The sequence below is a fragment of the Geospiza fortis genome, unplaced genomic scaffold, assembly GCF_000277835.1.
Source record: "Geospiza fortis unplaced genomic scaffold, GeoFor_1.0 scaffold173, whole genome shotgun sequence".
Classification (NCBI taxonomy): domain Eukaryota; kingdom Metazoa; phylum Chordata; class Aves; order Passeriformes; family Thraupidae; genus Geospiza; species Geospiza fortis.
Genome location: NW_005054334.1, coordinates 5153147 through 5166518, shown reverse-complemented (window position 1 = coordinate 5166518; position 13372 = coordinate 5153147). Strand labels below are relative to the sequence as shown.

General features: G+C 41.7%; 1 protein-coding gene across 3 annotated transcripts in view; it reads left to right on the top strand.

The window, feature by feature from the left end:
* Positions 1 to 10307, top strand: part of TCF20 (transcription factor 20) — a 118507-nt gene extending 108200 nt beyond the window's left edge. For 2 of the 3 annotated variants that reach the window (XM_031057784.1, XM_005421882.2), the window contains exons 4-6: positions 1365 to 1414; positions 4306 to 4433; positions 8175 to 10307. In XM_031057784.1, the coding sequence (XP_030913644.1) occupies positions 1365 to 1414; positions 4306 to 4389 (134 nt within the window). In that variant the 3' untranslated portion in view covers positions 4390 to 4433; positions 8175 to 10307. The remainder of the gene's footprint in view (positions 1 to 1364; positions 1415 to 4305; positions 4434 to 8174) is intronic. The other variant, XM_031057785.1, reaches the window with a different exon arrangement.
* Positions 10308 to 13372: the final 3065 nt, after the last annotated feature.

The window sequence follows — 13372 nt, the reverse complement described above, 5'->3', positions numbered from 1 at the left end:
TGCATGCTGTTTCCCTTTGATTCAGGCCAGAGGCGTTCATGTTGAAACATTAAGCATTCCCTGGCAGAGGGATGCTCTGCCAAAGCTTGGGTATCTAGAAAGCTTTTCCCTCAAGCTTTAGTTCCAGTCTCCTGCTGTCTGCTAAACTCTTCCAGCAGATTGAAACAGCAGGTAGCACTGGTTATGCTACATACTTAAGAGCATTTTAAATTAGCCCATCTTAGTTACCATTGCACTTCTCTACTTGTGAGCTCTTGGGTGTATTGGAGTAGGCAGGAGGTCAGAAGCACCTTGCTCAATTCCCCAGGGCAGCATTGCTCAGTTGTGTTGAGGTGGGGATGGGTGCTTGGTCCTGCTCATGAGGTGACAGCCTTGGGTCAGCCTCTGAGGCAAGAGACCATTGGAACTGAGAGGCATCAGGCGTTTGGGAGGTTGAGTGGTGACCCTGCAATTCCGGGTGCGCAGGGGAGGCAGCTGAGTGCTCTGAGGGGAGTGCTGCTTTTCCTGTGGCTGAAGTTCTGAGAGCTGCCGACTTGCATCACTTAGAGGCATAGTCTGGGAGGGGGGATGTGAGGAGAAGCAGTCCATACTCTGGCAGTGCTGCTAAATAAGTGCTCTGCAAATGGCAGTATTGCTTAATTTGTTCCTAAATAAGCAGTTCCATATAGGTGGCTCACTTTACATAATATGTTTAAAGAATTAACTGAACCATTTTTTAGATCATCAAAGCTTCACATGTAAGATTCACGAAAGCAGATCTAAGAGCAGCATGAGTGACCAGACTACCAGACATAGTGTCACAGGGTAAACTTACCACCAGGACTTGTGATTGCAAGTAAACTGTAAACACCATACCTAGAGACACACACCCCTGCTCTCCCTGATGCTGGCAGGGCCTTGGGGTGAGGGTGAAAGGCAGCATTTGTACTATGGAATGCAGGGATTGTCTGTTCAGATTGGATGAATGTGTCCATCTTCGGTATGCTACAGCGAAGAAGGCTGGAATAGCTGAAGGGGGTTGGGATACAGGATTTGTAGGCTTGCTGTTGTCATTCTTACTACATACAGATCATTGGGAAAACTGAGGTTGCTTGGTAATCCAAGCAGCATTGTCACTTGGGGTGTTAAGTTACTTTGTTTGCTAAAACTTTGGGGGTGGAAGGAATGAACCTGCTAATAATACACAGATCAGGCATTAGGCAATGAACCTGCTAATAATACACAGATCAGGCAATACTGACAAGGTATTCCTATAAGAGATCTTTGAATGAAAAATGTGTACCTGTGAGGCAAGATTAACATGTGATGTATTATTCAAGTTGGTTTTCATTAAAAAAATAATACATTGCTGTCTTTTCCTCTAGATTGTTTACTAAACGAAGAGAATTTCTCAGTGAGGTGCCCCAAGCACAAGGTAAGAATCCTCTCCTGGATTATACCTGGGTCTCTTGTTGCCCTCTTCTGGTTTCTAAATTTGGATTAGTAATTTTATTACCTGGGTAATGTCTGTAGTCAGAGATGCTTTTAGTTCAATTATTCTGTGATATATGCTTGTGGTATATTCTGGGGGCAAACATCAACTCAAGAAGACTACAAGTTTAAGAAGATAAAATTTTTGTTCCATCTGCTCAGTGTTTCTTTAGGTCCTTGATGACTGTTCAGAAAGCTCAGTTTCATTTCCTGAATTCTGTGATAGAATCAGTATGTTGCTTGCTATTCCTGTTTGAATGTTTCATTGGACTGTTGGGTTTTCTCCTTGGATTTACTGAGGATGCAGAAAGAAGAAAAATTACTTTATGAAAAAGTTCTCCTGGTTTTTGGAGACATCTTGTTCTAGTTTACCAGTAGTAACTGGACTGAGTCCAGCCACTCAGCCTTCAGTGGGTCTGTGGGGTTCTTCTGTACATCTTTGGTTCATCAGAAGACCCCTTTGCTCCTTCTGCCCAGGGTCTGGGTGTCCTTAATGATTGTCCCCAGAGGCTACAAGCACAGTGGTGCAGAGAGCTATCTGCATGGCGAGAGGGGACAAGGTAGACAGTACATACTCTCTTGTAGCATAGTAATGGGATACAGTGCCGGGAATACCCCTCCCAACCCTTAAGGGAGGATACACCCCTGGGAGGTTGTGGACACGTCTTCCAGTTTTAAATGGTCAGAGAGTATCCAGAAAAAAACAGCTGTTCTTGTTGCCAGTTGAATACAACAGTAATTGGGCAGGCGTTTGGATGGCTTGTGCTGAATAGGAAATTATAATAGGGAAGAATTGTGTTGCTTTCTAGCAGGGATTAGTCTCCATCTAGTTCTTGTCTGCAGATCCCTGCCTAGAATTAGACTGACATCTGGTGGTCTTTTGTTTTCACAGCTTATTCTTAATCTGTCTTTTGTAAACATACAGGAATTAGCCTCATGTTCCTTTCTGGATATTCCACCACAAAATGATGTATTTATACACACGTATTTAAAATGCGCTGGAAGATTCAGTGCGCATTCACGCTCTTATCCAGAATTGGCCTACTTTTCATTATATAAAAGAAAATAAATTATTCTGCACAACTGTGGAATAATGTTGACAATGTACAGCAAGCTTAAATTAATGCATTAATGCTACAAGAACCTGCAGATCTTGCCAAACAAACCGGGAAGGATGAGCTCCCCCTTCTGTGTAATGTAACTGCCTAAGTGCCACCCTCTGCTCGACTTTGGATACTTGGCTAAAGATAATTGGAGTATGTCCTGGGTTTGGGATGGGATAGTTATTTTCTTCTTGGTACTTAGTTGCCAGCTGGGGTTAAACTATTAGAGAGGGTTGTGTATTTGAAGGCTGTTTTATTTTTGCTGCCTGTTGCCTGAAGTATTCCAGGGAAATACAGTGTTACATAGATGGCTTGAGTCACTGCTGCTGTGTGTGAGCACTTTGGAGTGATGGTGCTCAAACCATGAAAGGAAAGAACTGGTTTAGATTCAGGCAAAGAATCCAGCTTTTCAGAGAAAATTCTGAGAAGCACATGGATTTCTAAAGTAATCTTGAAGGATGGGAGTGGGACAGCTACCAATTAAGTTCAAAACAGTTCTTCATGAGGCAATAAAATTTTTAATTCTGTTCAGAACTATCCCACTGCAGATCACTTTCTTTATTTTGTCAAAAACATAACTTCAACACCAGCAGCCTTTATTTGACACTGAAGTTTGTTGGCTTTTGCTTAGTTTTCTTTGCTTTCTTTCTCTGCCCTCACTGCATATTTCACTAATCATTATTGGTTTGCTCCCAGTCTTTCTGCAGGGCAGAATATAAGCTTACTCTGTTCCTTCCATTCCAGTGGCTGGAGAGGGGAATTCCAGAGAGTGACAATGCAGGAACAGGAAGGCTGAAAACCATTGCTCTAGAATGACTGGGGAACAAATTGCATCAGTTTTTTTGCATGATACAAGTATGAGCAATTGAGAGGAAGAAAGACTTTCAATTAGTCTGTTGAAAGCGATGCTTTTAGGTAACACCACCTTAGCACTGTTAGCAAATTAGTAACTGTCTGATAGCTCACTCTGCTGTTCTGTAGCTAATGGGTGGAGGAGCTAACTTTATAAATCTCCAGCATTAAGTCCCCCAGTACAGGGCCTGTTACCCTTTGGCAGTCTGTGCCTCACACTGGTAAATACACTTCATCGCAGTAAGCAGCTCCTGGAGAGCAAAGGTGCTTCTTGCCTCATTAACTGTGCTTGACATTTAGGGCATAAGCAAGCTGAGTCCAGAGGGGACTGGTCCTGCCTTTCCATGTGCTCCCCAGTGAGCTTTTCCATTTCCTTCTGTCAGGATTGATGCTTCAACCATCCATGTCCTGAATGTGCTACTTATGCAAAATATCAGCTTTTATCACAGGGAAAATGCTGTCTGAATACTGTCATCTTTTGAAGGGCTCCTCTCACAGATCCGAACGGCTCTGTCTGCATCACACCAAGTGAGGTTGCAACAGACCTGATGAGGATGCTGAGCTGTGGAGAGGCTATAAAAGGGATGGGATACCTCACCTTTTGGTGGCTCAGCCATCTTAGATTGTCTTAAGCCATCTGTTTGGGCAATTTTCAAGTGATGCTTCTCAGCTTGTTCTACCTTTTTGTGTTAAATTCTGTATTTCTTAAAATTAACCAGGCTTTCATATCTCAGACTCTACTTTTGTGGAATTACCTGCTTTTGTCTTGGAGAAAACTCTGTCTGAAAAGTCTATTTCTGACTCCAATACTGACTTCTCTCTCTCTCTCTTTCTCCCTCGTTTTCTTTTTCCTCCTCTGTTTGGCTTGCTGGTTTGTCAGCCCCTCCTTCCTTGCGCTCTTCCCTCCTTGCAGAACAAGATGGTGAAAGGCAGCCTCAGCACAGAGCAGTCGGAGCGGGGGTGAGGGGGGAAGTGTACTCCTGGGAATGGATATAAAAGCAAGCACAGGTGAGTGGGGGAGAGCTTCCAGTTCCACCTGCTGTCTTACATCCAGTGCCTTCCCCATTTCTGTAAGAAATTAAGGTGCTTTTGTATATATTCAGAAAATTTGTAGTATTTTTTTCTCTGCTACCATCCTGTTTATTTTTTTGTATTTCTGCAGCAGTTCCTTCTGTTAAACAATGAAAGGCAAAGCTCACTAGCTATTAAAACTGCCTGATTACTCTCTCAGCTAAATGAGTTGCAGAAATCTCCTTTTGTATCATGTCCTTAAGGATTTGAAGGTGTTTTTCTGTGAGTCTCAGAGTAGTTAGTAAGCTTCTGTATAAATAAAGTCACCAAAGTATCTTAAATTCTATATGTAAGAAATAAATAATATTGATGAGTTCAGGATTATTGTAGGATTCCCATTTTCTGGAAATGTAGATGGATCCAGGGATAAGTAAACCAGTCAGCAGGACCCCTCTGTGTTTCTTTTGGCCCAGCTTTTTTCTCTATTTTGCAAACAGACATGGGGCGCAGAAGGTAGAACTGTATCCAGAAGTGGTCACAATTCTGTAACTTTGTAACTGCCCCAAGTTCCTCACTGCACTTCCTTCCAGCCTCCTCCTTTGTCTAGGCCCAGCGTTCATACAGCCAGTGAGAACTTGGTTGGGAATTCAATTTGTCTGAAACAGCTTTTTGCCATGTTAGCATCAGAGCTGGGTCATTTTCCTAATCTGGTTCACTGTGTGGCTGGGAAAATACACTGGCACAAGGGGGAAGTAGCACTGAGGTGGGAGTTAGCAACCAGGGAATGGGATGAGGTTGGCATTTCTTATTTCTTACCCAATTGCAAATGCACTGCAGTTCAAAGGCAATAGGGTGGATTAAAATGAAATAAGTGTTCGGTTTCAAATTAATACTTGCTAGCACCCTGTCCATGAAACTGCAGCCCAAGAAGGTTTCTTGCCTTCATTTCGCTACTCAAATGCATTTCTTACTCAAGCTATTTGCTTCTCTGTGTTTTTTCCTGCAGTCATGCAGGGGAAGTTGCTCTTTCGTGTCAGTTCTTGGAAGTGCTCATGGTAATCCCCTTCCTTCGTTACCAATCCCTTGCTTCCCAGGCACCTCTCCTGACTTAAAATCTTTCCTGTTTTTCAAGTAAAGTAATTGTGAAGTACTAATGGTGTTCTGTGTGAAGGATGAGAGATTAATTGGAAGATTGTGGGGTTTTGGTGCAGTAGCAGAAGACAGGTAGTGTCCCATATAAACACTTTTTGTAGACTGACTGCTGACTTGCTTTAGCTCAGCTGTGTTCTGTGACTTTCCATTTTTAATAGCATTCATTCCTGGCTTTGGAGTGTTGTTTTAACAGTTACCATGTAAACAGTGTTTAACAGTATTCAGTGTTTGAGTAGCTTTTTCCTTCCATGGTAAAGGTCATTGGGATTCCTTTAAGCTTTTCTCTTTTCCTTAAAATGTAACAGGCAATGTAATTCATAATGTTAAAGCAAGACAAGAGTCCCACAACCAAAGTGCCTCTTCTGGCTGTTTAACACTAGGGGAGTGATTTTTGGGCCATTCCTTTAAGCTACTGATGAACATTACTGTGTCCCAGAGACCTTTACACAGCTTTGTTCCTTGCATTATTTTCCAGTGCTAGCTCTTTTTTTATATAGGATAGGAATGTCTTGACTGAAGACCTTGCAGGCTGTGGAATCTCTGCACTGTATTCATGGTATGCTCTAGATATCTCTCTAAGGCATCATGTCTTTTGAAATCCACTTTTTGCCTCAAGTAATTCTTACCAGAAGGTCCTATTTAGCCACCCCCTTTCAATGTTCAGAATACCTTAAAAATTAGGTTCTCCAATTCCAACCTGATCTTGCATTTCAAAATAAAAGCCATACAAATCTAAAAGATCCTTATAACAACAACAACAAAAAAAAAGTTGTATTACTGAGGTAATTAAAAAAACTTCAGGGGAATTCTGTAGCAGCCCAAGTAGTACTGGAACTGACCTTCTGCTGGCCTTAGTGTAAGATACAATGGATATTCAGTTGTGAGATTATTGGGCTGTTTTAGTCCTGGTTCACTCCCAGGCCTAGCAAGTGAAGAAAAATCCTGCATGTTGGATACCATCCAGGCAAGTCAGTGTATTCTGTCTTCATTGCTTCTCTCTCCCTGAGCCAGTTGCCTCTAGAACATTTGGATCAAGTCCAGATCTGGCGAGTGACTGTGAGAGCAAGTCTGGTGCTCTGGATCTTATCCAGGAATGAAGCAGGACTCTCTGTGAGTTGAGCCTGTTTCTTCCCTGAGCCAGTGCCTAATGCTCTGGACCAATTCCAGGCATGGGCAAGCTGCAGTTGTACGGGAGCCAGAGACAGCAACACAGCCCTGACACTCCCTCAGCGAGGGCTCACCGTTGTGCAGTAATGAAACCACAGAGGGCAGCTGAGCTCTCTGGGAACCTCCCCGTTTCCTCCTCAGCTGCTGCTCCCTGACCTTGCCCGTCTGCATTTTGTGTGTGCTTGCCTGACTCTTCACTCACTTGCAGCCTGGCACCTGGATGGGGGATATCTGCAGCCAAGAGTTGGGCTTGCTGGGATGTAATCTAATTGGTGTGCTGATGATCAGAGCAGTATTGACTTCTCCATCACACTTAGTTAGGGTTCCTGGAGTTTAATTGCCAGCTATGAACAAACATGGGTGTTACTTTGCTCCCAGGCACACCTCTAATTCCGTTAGCTGCTTTCCATATGCATCGCTTCTGGTGTAAGTTCTTTTCCCAAGCTCACTAGCTGTTAGGAAGGGATTTATCTAAATCATATCTAAGTAACCTTACTAAATAAATAAATTGCTGTTGGGCTCACTTGTGGTATGGGATAAGGGAAGGAAAGAATACATTATTTCAAGCTTTGCTTTCTCTTTATGCAGAATAAGACTGAGAACCCTAGCTTAGAGAAATTAAATTTTAACTTTGTAACTTCTCTTTTGAGCTGAGCCTCCACCAACTTAGCAAACTCCCAAAGTTCATTTTCTCACCTCAGAGAATTTCTGGACAGGGAGAACATGTGCCAAGCACTTGGATGTTTCCACATTTGTCTTGAAAGACATCACAAGCTTAGTCCTTCTATGAACTGTCTCTGTAATATGAAAATTAGATCCAAAAAGCAGCAGAAAGAAATATCACCTGCCCTTCAATTAGTTAGACCACACACAGCTTTACCTTTAGCTGGTGAAACCTGGCAATTTCCCAGGATTGGTTCCTGGACTCCTGTAATTTTGACACTAGTTTCACTATCTGCTACATATTCACTGGAAAGCACCACTGGATGGCCCATAGAGAAACATTTGGGTGCAGTCCCTGATGGCATCCCAGGAGCTGTCATCATGCTGGGACATGCTTGGCCCCTCTCTTTCCCAATCTCCTCAGTGTGAGGAGTGGACATGAGGTGAGTGAGCTCCTGCCTGGCTGCTGAAGGTAGAGGTGAGTGCTGTGCCATGGTGGTATGGATCATCCTGTCATCCCAGACCTCCTTCACAATTGGGCTTGCTTAATTTTTTTTTGCTGGTTGTTAAATGAAGAGTTTTTATCACATGGATTAGCTTTCATGAACTACTCACCATTGTGTATTATCTGTTTTCAGTCCACAAAGCTAAAGAGCTTTTGGTGTCGCTGCTGAGTGGGTTTTCCAAAGCCTGAGGGGCCTGTTTGCAAATGGAGGGAAGGAACCATTCCAATATTTTTTTGACTTTGTTTTTCAGGTTAGGCTGTTGAGATAAAAAGCGGTGGACATTCGTGACTGAATGGAATCTCTCCCACTGTGCAGCCATGCCCCCTCTCGACGTGCCTGCCAATGCCAGCACTTCCTTCATAAATTCTTACATCACACTCAAGACTGATGATATCACAGAATCTGACCAAGGAGTCTGAACCAGCTGTTTCCATGGACACAATCTCCATAGTGACAGTGGGGAGGGGAGGGGGAAAAAGGAAACAGGTGGGGGGAATTAAAGAGGGAGGGATAAATATATATATATATAAAGATCTATTTTTTAGTCTTGAAAGACTTTGTTTTAAATGAAAGGTGCGCTATATCCCTTTTAATGCATTTGATTAAGATTTTTAAAACCCCATATAAATTAAAAAAGAAACTTATAGCTAAAGGAAATATTAAATCCAAAATTAAAGCAAGGCTTGTTGAGCCTAATGTTTTGTGGGAAAGAATAGCAAAACTGGGAGTACTCCAAACAGGACTTGTCTCTGTTCCTCTTGCTTTCTTCCTCACAACATCTGATGAAATTCAATTTTGAAAGGCAAATAAAATGCTGATAAATTGTTTGTAGGGTGTGGGAGGAAGGCTTGGATGATTGCAGGTAATTTGGTGTCAATAGTTGTGTCTGAGCGGTAGGGAGGTTTCAATTTTTGAGAAACCCTATTAACAGTGTAAGCTTGAATAACATCTGCAGACTCTTGGGTCATGAGACTCATGAAGTTAGAGGTGGCTGCTGCTTGCTAGGTCCCATACACCTCATTGGTGTGGGAACACCTGTACCACACAGGGGAGCGGAGTATCTGCCCTGTGTGCAACAATGTGACCCTCAGATCATTCCAAGAAGCTGCCTTCAGTTTGGAAGGCAGGTGAGAGGAAGACATGGTTTACCTGCCAGATTGGGGAACGAAAGGAAGTCTGAATGTTGGTGGAGTCAATGTGTCTTCAAACTGATTGGGGTAAATCCACTTGGCCCTCTTTTTATTTTTATATTTTTTGCCTTTCCTAAGGAAGGAAGAGGGAATGTCAGTGTAACAGCCTACACTATATGGTTATTTGGGGTAGGGTATTTTTCTTTTTTTTTCCCCTTTTTTTTTCTTTTTTGTAAATTATGTAATTTTAAAACATTTGGGTTTTAGGAACAACAACAAAAAAAATCATGTTTTTTTTCTTGTTAAGGCCTTAAGAAAGGGGTTAGTGCATCTTTCAGGGGTCACTCTGCCATGGGAATAAAAATAGCTGTTTCACAAACAGTTTTATATAAAAAAAGCTCAAAAAAACCAAAAAAACTAATAAACTTCATTTTAACCTTGTCTCCTTTTGTTTTGTGCGAACTTGATTTGTTTAAAAGGACAGAGACAGTACTATCTGCTGCTTTTTGGTTTCTTTGCCTTCATCGGTTCTGCCTTCAGTGATGACCTTCTGAACTGGCCCAGCAAGAGGAAGACCACAAAGGCTTTGAAAAACTAAAGCTTAGGATTTGTTTGATGTTCAGAGTTAACGAGCCAATGACTGGATGAATTTTCTGTTCATGTGAGCTGGTGGTATTTCACCAGGTCACTGACTTATTTCACTCATAGGATGGTAGCATATCCTAGCGATATCAAACAGCGTGTTGTTTACTGGGAAGTCACTAGAGATAGGGATCTAACCAGCATGACATGGATAAAAAATGGAGTTGATATTGTGGGAAGAACTATTTTAAAAGTTATGTACTGGATGCTTGCTCAACTACTCACATTTTGGAGTATTCAGCACATAAAAATAAAATCTATGATAGCTCATATTAAGATATCTATTTTAACTCTATTTTTAAAAGATCGATTTAAAGATTTGGGAGATAATTTGGCAGTTATTTATTTCTATAAGTTGCTACTCTCACTCATAAATATTTGGAAAGAAACGGCAGCCTTCTGCTTACTCCTTTCCCAGTAGCAGCTACTGAAGTTAGTATGTCCTTTACATTAAGAAATAGACCTGTTGTGATAAATGTCACTAATGTGTCATGAATTGGTGCTGAAAATATTTAACTGCTGGTGTAGTCAGAAAAAAGTCATTTTTAGCATAGTTAATGTGATTGAGTAAATGACTTCTTTTCAACTGAATAAAAATTGGTTTTTTTTTTCATAGTGTCTGTTCTATTCTACATATTCAAAAAAAAAAGTTCCTGTTATTGCATTGATTTTATGTTGGTGAAGAGTCATCTCTGTATGTAGCACTGTGACAGCAGAACAGTGTGTGCTGCAACTGCTGAATTTGACACTTTCACTTTGGCTCTTCAGGGTGGTGTCACAGCAGAGGCAGAAGGTTTTCGGGTAGCTGGGAGGGAGCCTTGGAGGTTTTCCATGTGGGAGCTTGTGGCAAATATGGAGATTCAATATTTCCTCATGCACTGTGGCTGGAAAGTAGTGGCAGTTGTGTAGAGCAAATAAAGAAGTGGTACCACAGTCAATTCTGTGGGGAGTATTTCACAGTGGGAAGTGCTTAAAATCCTTCAACTCAGCTGTGGCTTAATCCCCCCAGTGCTGTGGTCAGAGCTGAGGGGTGCTCTCCAGAGCAGGATTGTGCTTGGTGGTCGAGGCTTTACAGAAAGCAGAGCTGTCATGATTCTAAAACTAACCCAAGAGGAATTAAAACAATGTGTAACGGCTTCCTGGGAGAACTTGGAAATTATCCAGAAGAGTCATAAAATCCTGTTGGAAATAAAAATTTCTTTTGGCTGAGAAAATACAAAGTGCTGAGTGGATTTTGAAAGCTGTTGTACAAAACATTTACCTGCTCCATCCTGCAAAAGCAATTATTAACAGCTTGACATCGTGGATACTGCAACCTGGAAAGAAAGAAAAGGTTTGGAAGTCTTGGCTAATTTAGAATTTGTGGAGCAGAAATGACCTGCAGCAGAACCTTGAAAGAGATTGTGTATAGATGAGAATGGCATCCATTTGGGAATTACCTGTTTGGATGAGGAATGAACTAACAAGAGCTTGGATAAGGCAGCTCATTTTCAAAGTGTTTCTCCATGCTGACTCCCATCGGGATCTCTTGAAAGAGACTTACACCAATGTGCTGGAATTGAACGTGATGGTTCAGCAGCACTTCCAAGCTAACCAGAGTGAGTCAGCACGGCTGCATGGGGTCAAAGAAAAAGATGTTTTCACATCAAGAATAAGGAATGGATTCAACACGCAAAGGATGTTTTCTGATATGACAAGGATAAAGGGAGTCCTGCAGGAGCTGGTGGAAGCCCTGAGATGTGTACAGAGCAGATCTCGATACCAGGAGCTGCCCATCGATATATTTGTTTGTATGTATTCCATGTGAAATCCATGCTTGGAAATCCGAGGCACAGACCACTGTGGATCGTGCAGCACGAGAGAAAGCCGTATCAGCTGCTCCTGCAGAGGGCAGTGGCCAACCTCACTAATCCGTACCACAGAGGTATGAGAGGGAGTTTTACTTGGGGGTTGTGACATTCTTGAACCTTTTGAATTGCTTAGAACAAGACAAACCGATGATGCTCAATAGTATTGAAATAAAAAACATTCAGGGGTTCAGGGTGCAGGATCTGCTGAAGAATGGTGCACATCTAGTTCATGGAGTCCAGCTAATGGCAAGCTAAAGAAATTCATTTTTGGTGGGACGTGCATGTAAAAAACAAAAAAGTTTGTTGAGCTATGGGCAATTGAATGACGGCTCTGGAATTTTCACTTTTTAATGTGCAGTAATGTACATTAAAATGTGTATTCAGAAAGATAATACCTTAAACTGGCACAGTTACAGGGGGAACATTTGGGGGCTGATTTAGATATAAACTTTATAAATTATCATGCCTATTAGCTGAGTCATTATGTAAGGAATTACCTGTGCTGTCCCAAGTGCAGTGGGTGTCCTGGACGTTATAGAAATATTTGGTAGAGTGCTACAGCATTGGTCTGTCTGATGTAATCCCTGGCTTGCCAGAATGACTGAAAGAAGCAGTCCTTTATCTCAAAATGTAAAAAATTAAGTGTAAATATCATACTTTTGGAAGTGGAACAGGATATTTAATGGTTGAGGATGAATAATTCACCACTGCTCTGGAATTTTTTTTTAATTATTAAAAGTTATATGAAAACAAACAGAATACAGGTAATCCAGGTTCAGTTCCAGATCTAGAAAACGCAAAGATACAGTTTTACTGACTTTGCTATGAGATGCTGAAAGAGTAGTTGCAATCTTGGCTTTGTGTTAGAAATCCTTGTTGTAAAACAGGATGAGATTCTTGTCTGGCTGTGAAATTCCAACAAACAAGTTTATGTTTGAGTTTAGTTTTTTGTTGCAGGTTTTTTGAGATGGAACTCTGGCAGCATATTACAAATCAGAGAACTTAGTCAACAAAGGTAGAGGACAAAATAATTATTAGAAAATTGTGAGAGACTGGTAACACTCTGGTACTTTCTCCTGGCATTGCTACAGGCCAGTGAGAGCTTGGCTAATGCACACCACTGAAAAATTTGCTCCATACGAATATCATGCACCATGACCTCCCTACCCGACCTGTGCTATTCAGCCAGAAATTATTATGTAAATCTCTGAAGGAGATTATGGGGTTTTTCCTTAGAGTGCAAAGGTCAGTGAAATAGTTGCTGTCATCATCCCTACATGTGATTGTTTACTTGTTTGTTCTGTCTGTACTTCTGGTGGAATCCAAAAGGTTTATTCTGTCATCCAGCTGGAAAGTGAAGAGAGTGCTGCTTACAGAATCTTTTTGTAGGATTTAATTTCTTAAGTGGATCCCACTTCCTATTTAGTACATGGAAGTGTTAGTGTTTAACCTGAACTGGAAGGAAAGCATCGCTTGTTTGCTGGCTTCTTCCACAGGGCAATACTGAGAGCTGAGATTGCTTCTCTTCCCCCTTCATCCTCCAGAGGTTTCTTGCAATTTATTGCTTAACTCAGTTTTAACGCTGCGGTTTCAAGGTATTGACCTTAACTGGCCAGCTTTAGAAATGCTGATATTTCTTAGCAGCCCAGAGAGACTTAACTCCCATCCAAATAATTTGAAAAAGAAAAATAGTCTTCTAGCACATAGCAAACCTCCTGTGAAAGAAACGTTCCACTCTAGCTGGGCTTCAGGCTTCATCCTGACGTGTTCTCCTCTGTGTGATAAAAACTGCTTGCATGTGCCGCTGAACATGAGCATGGCCAGGT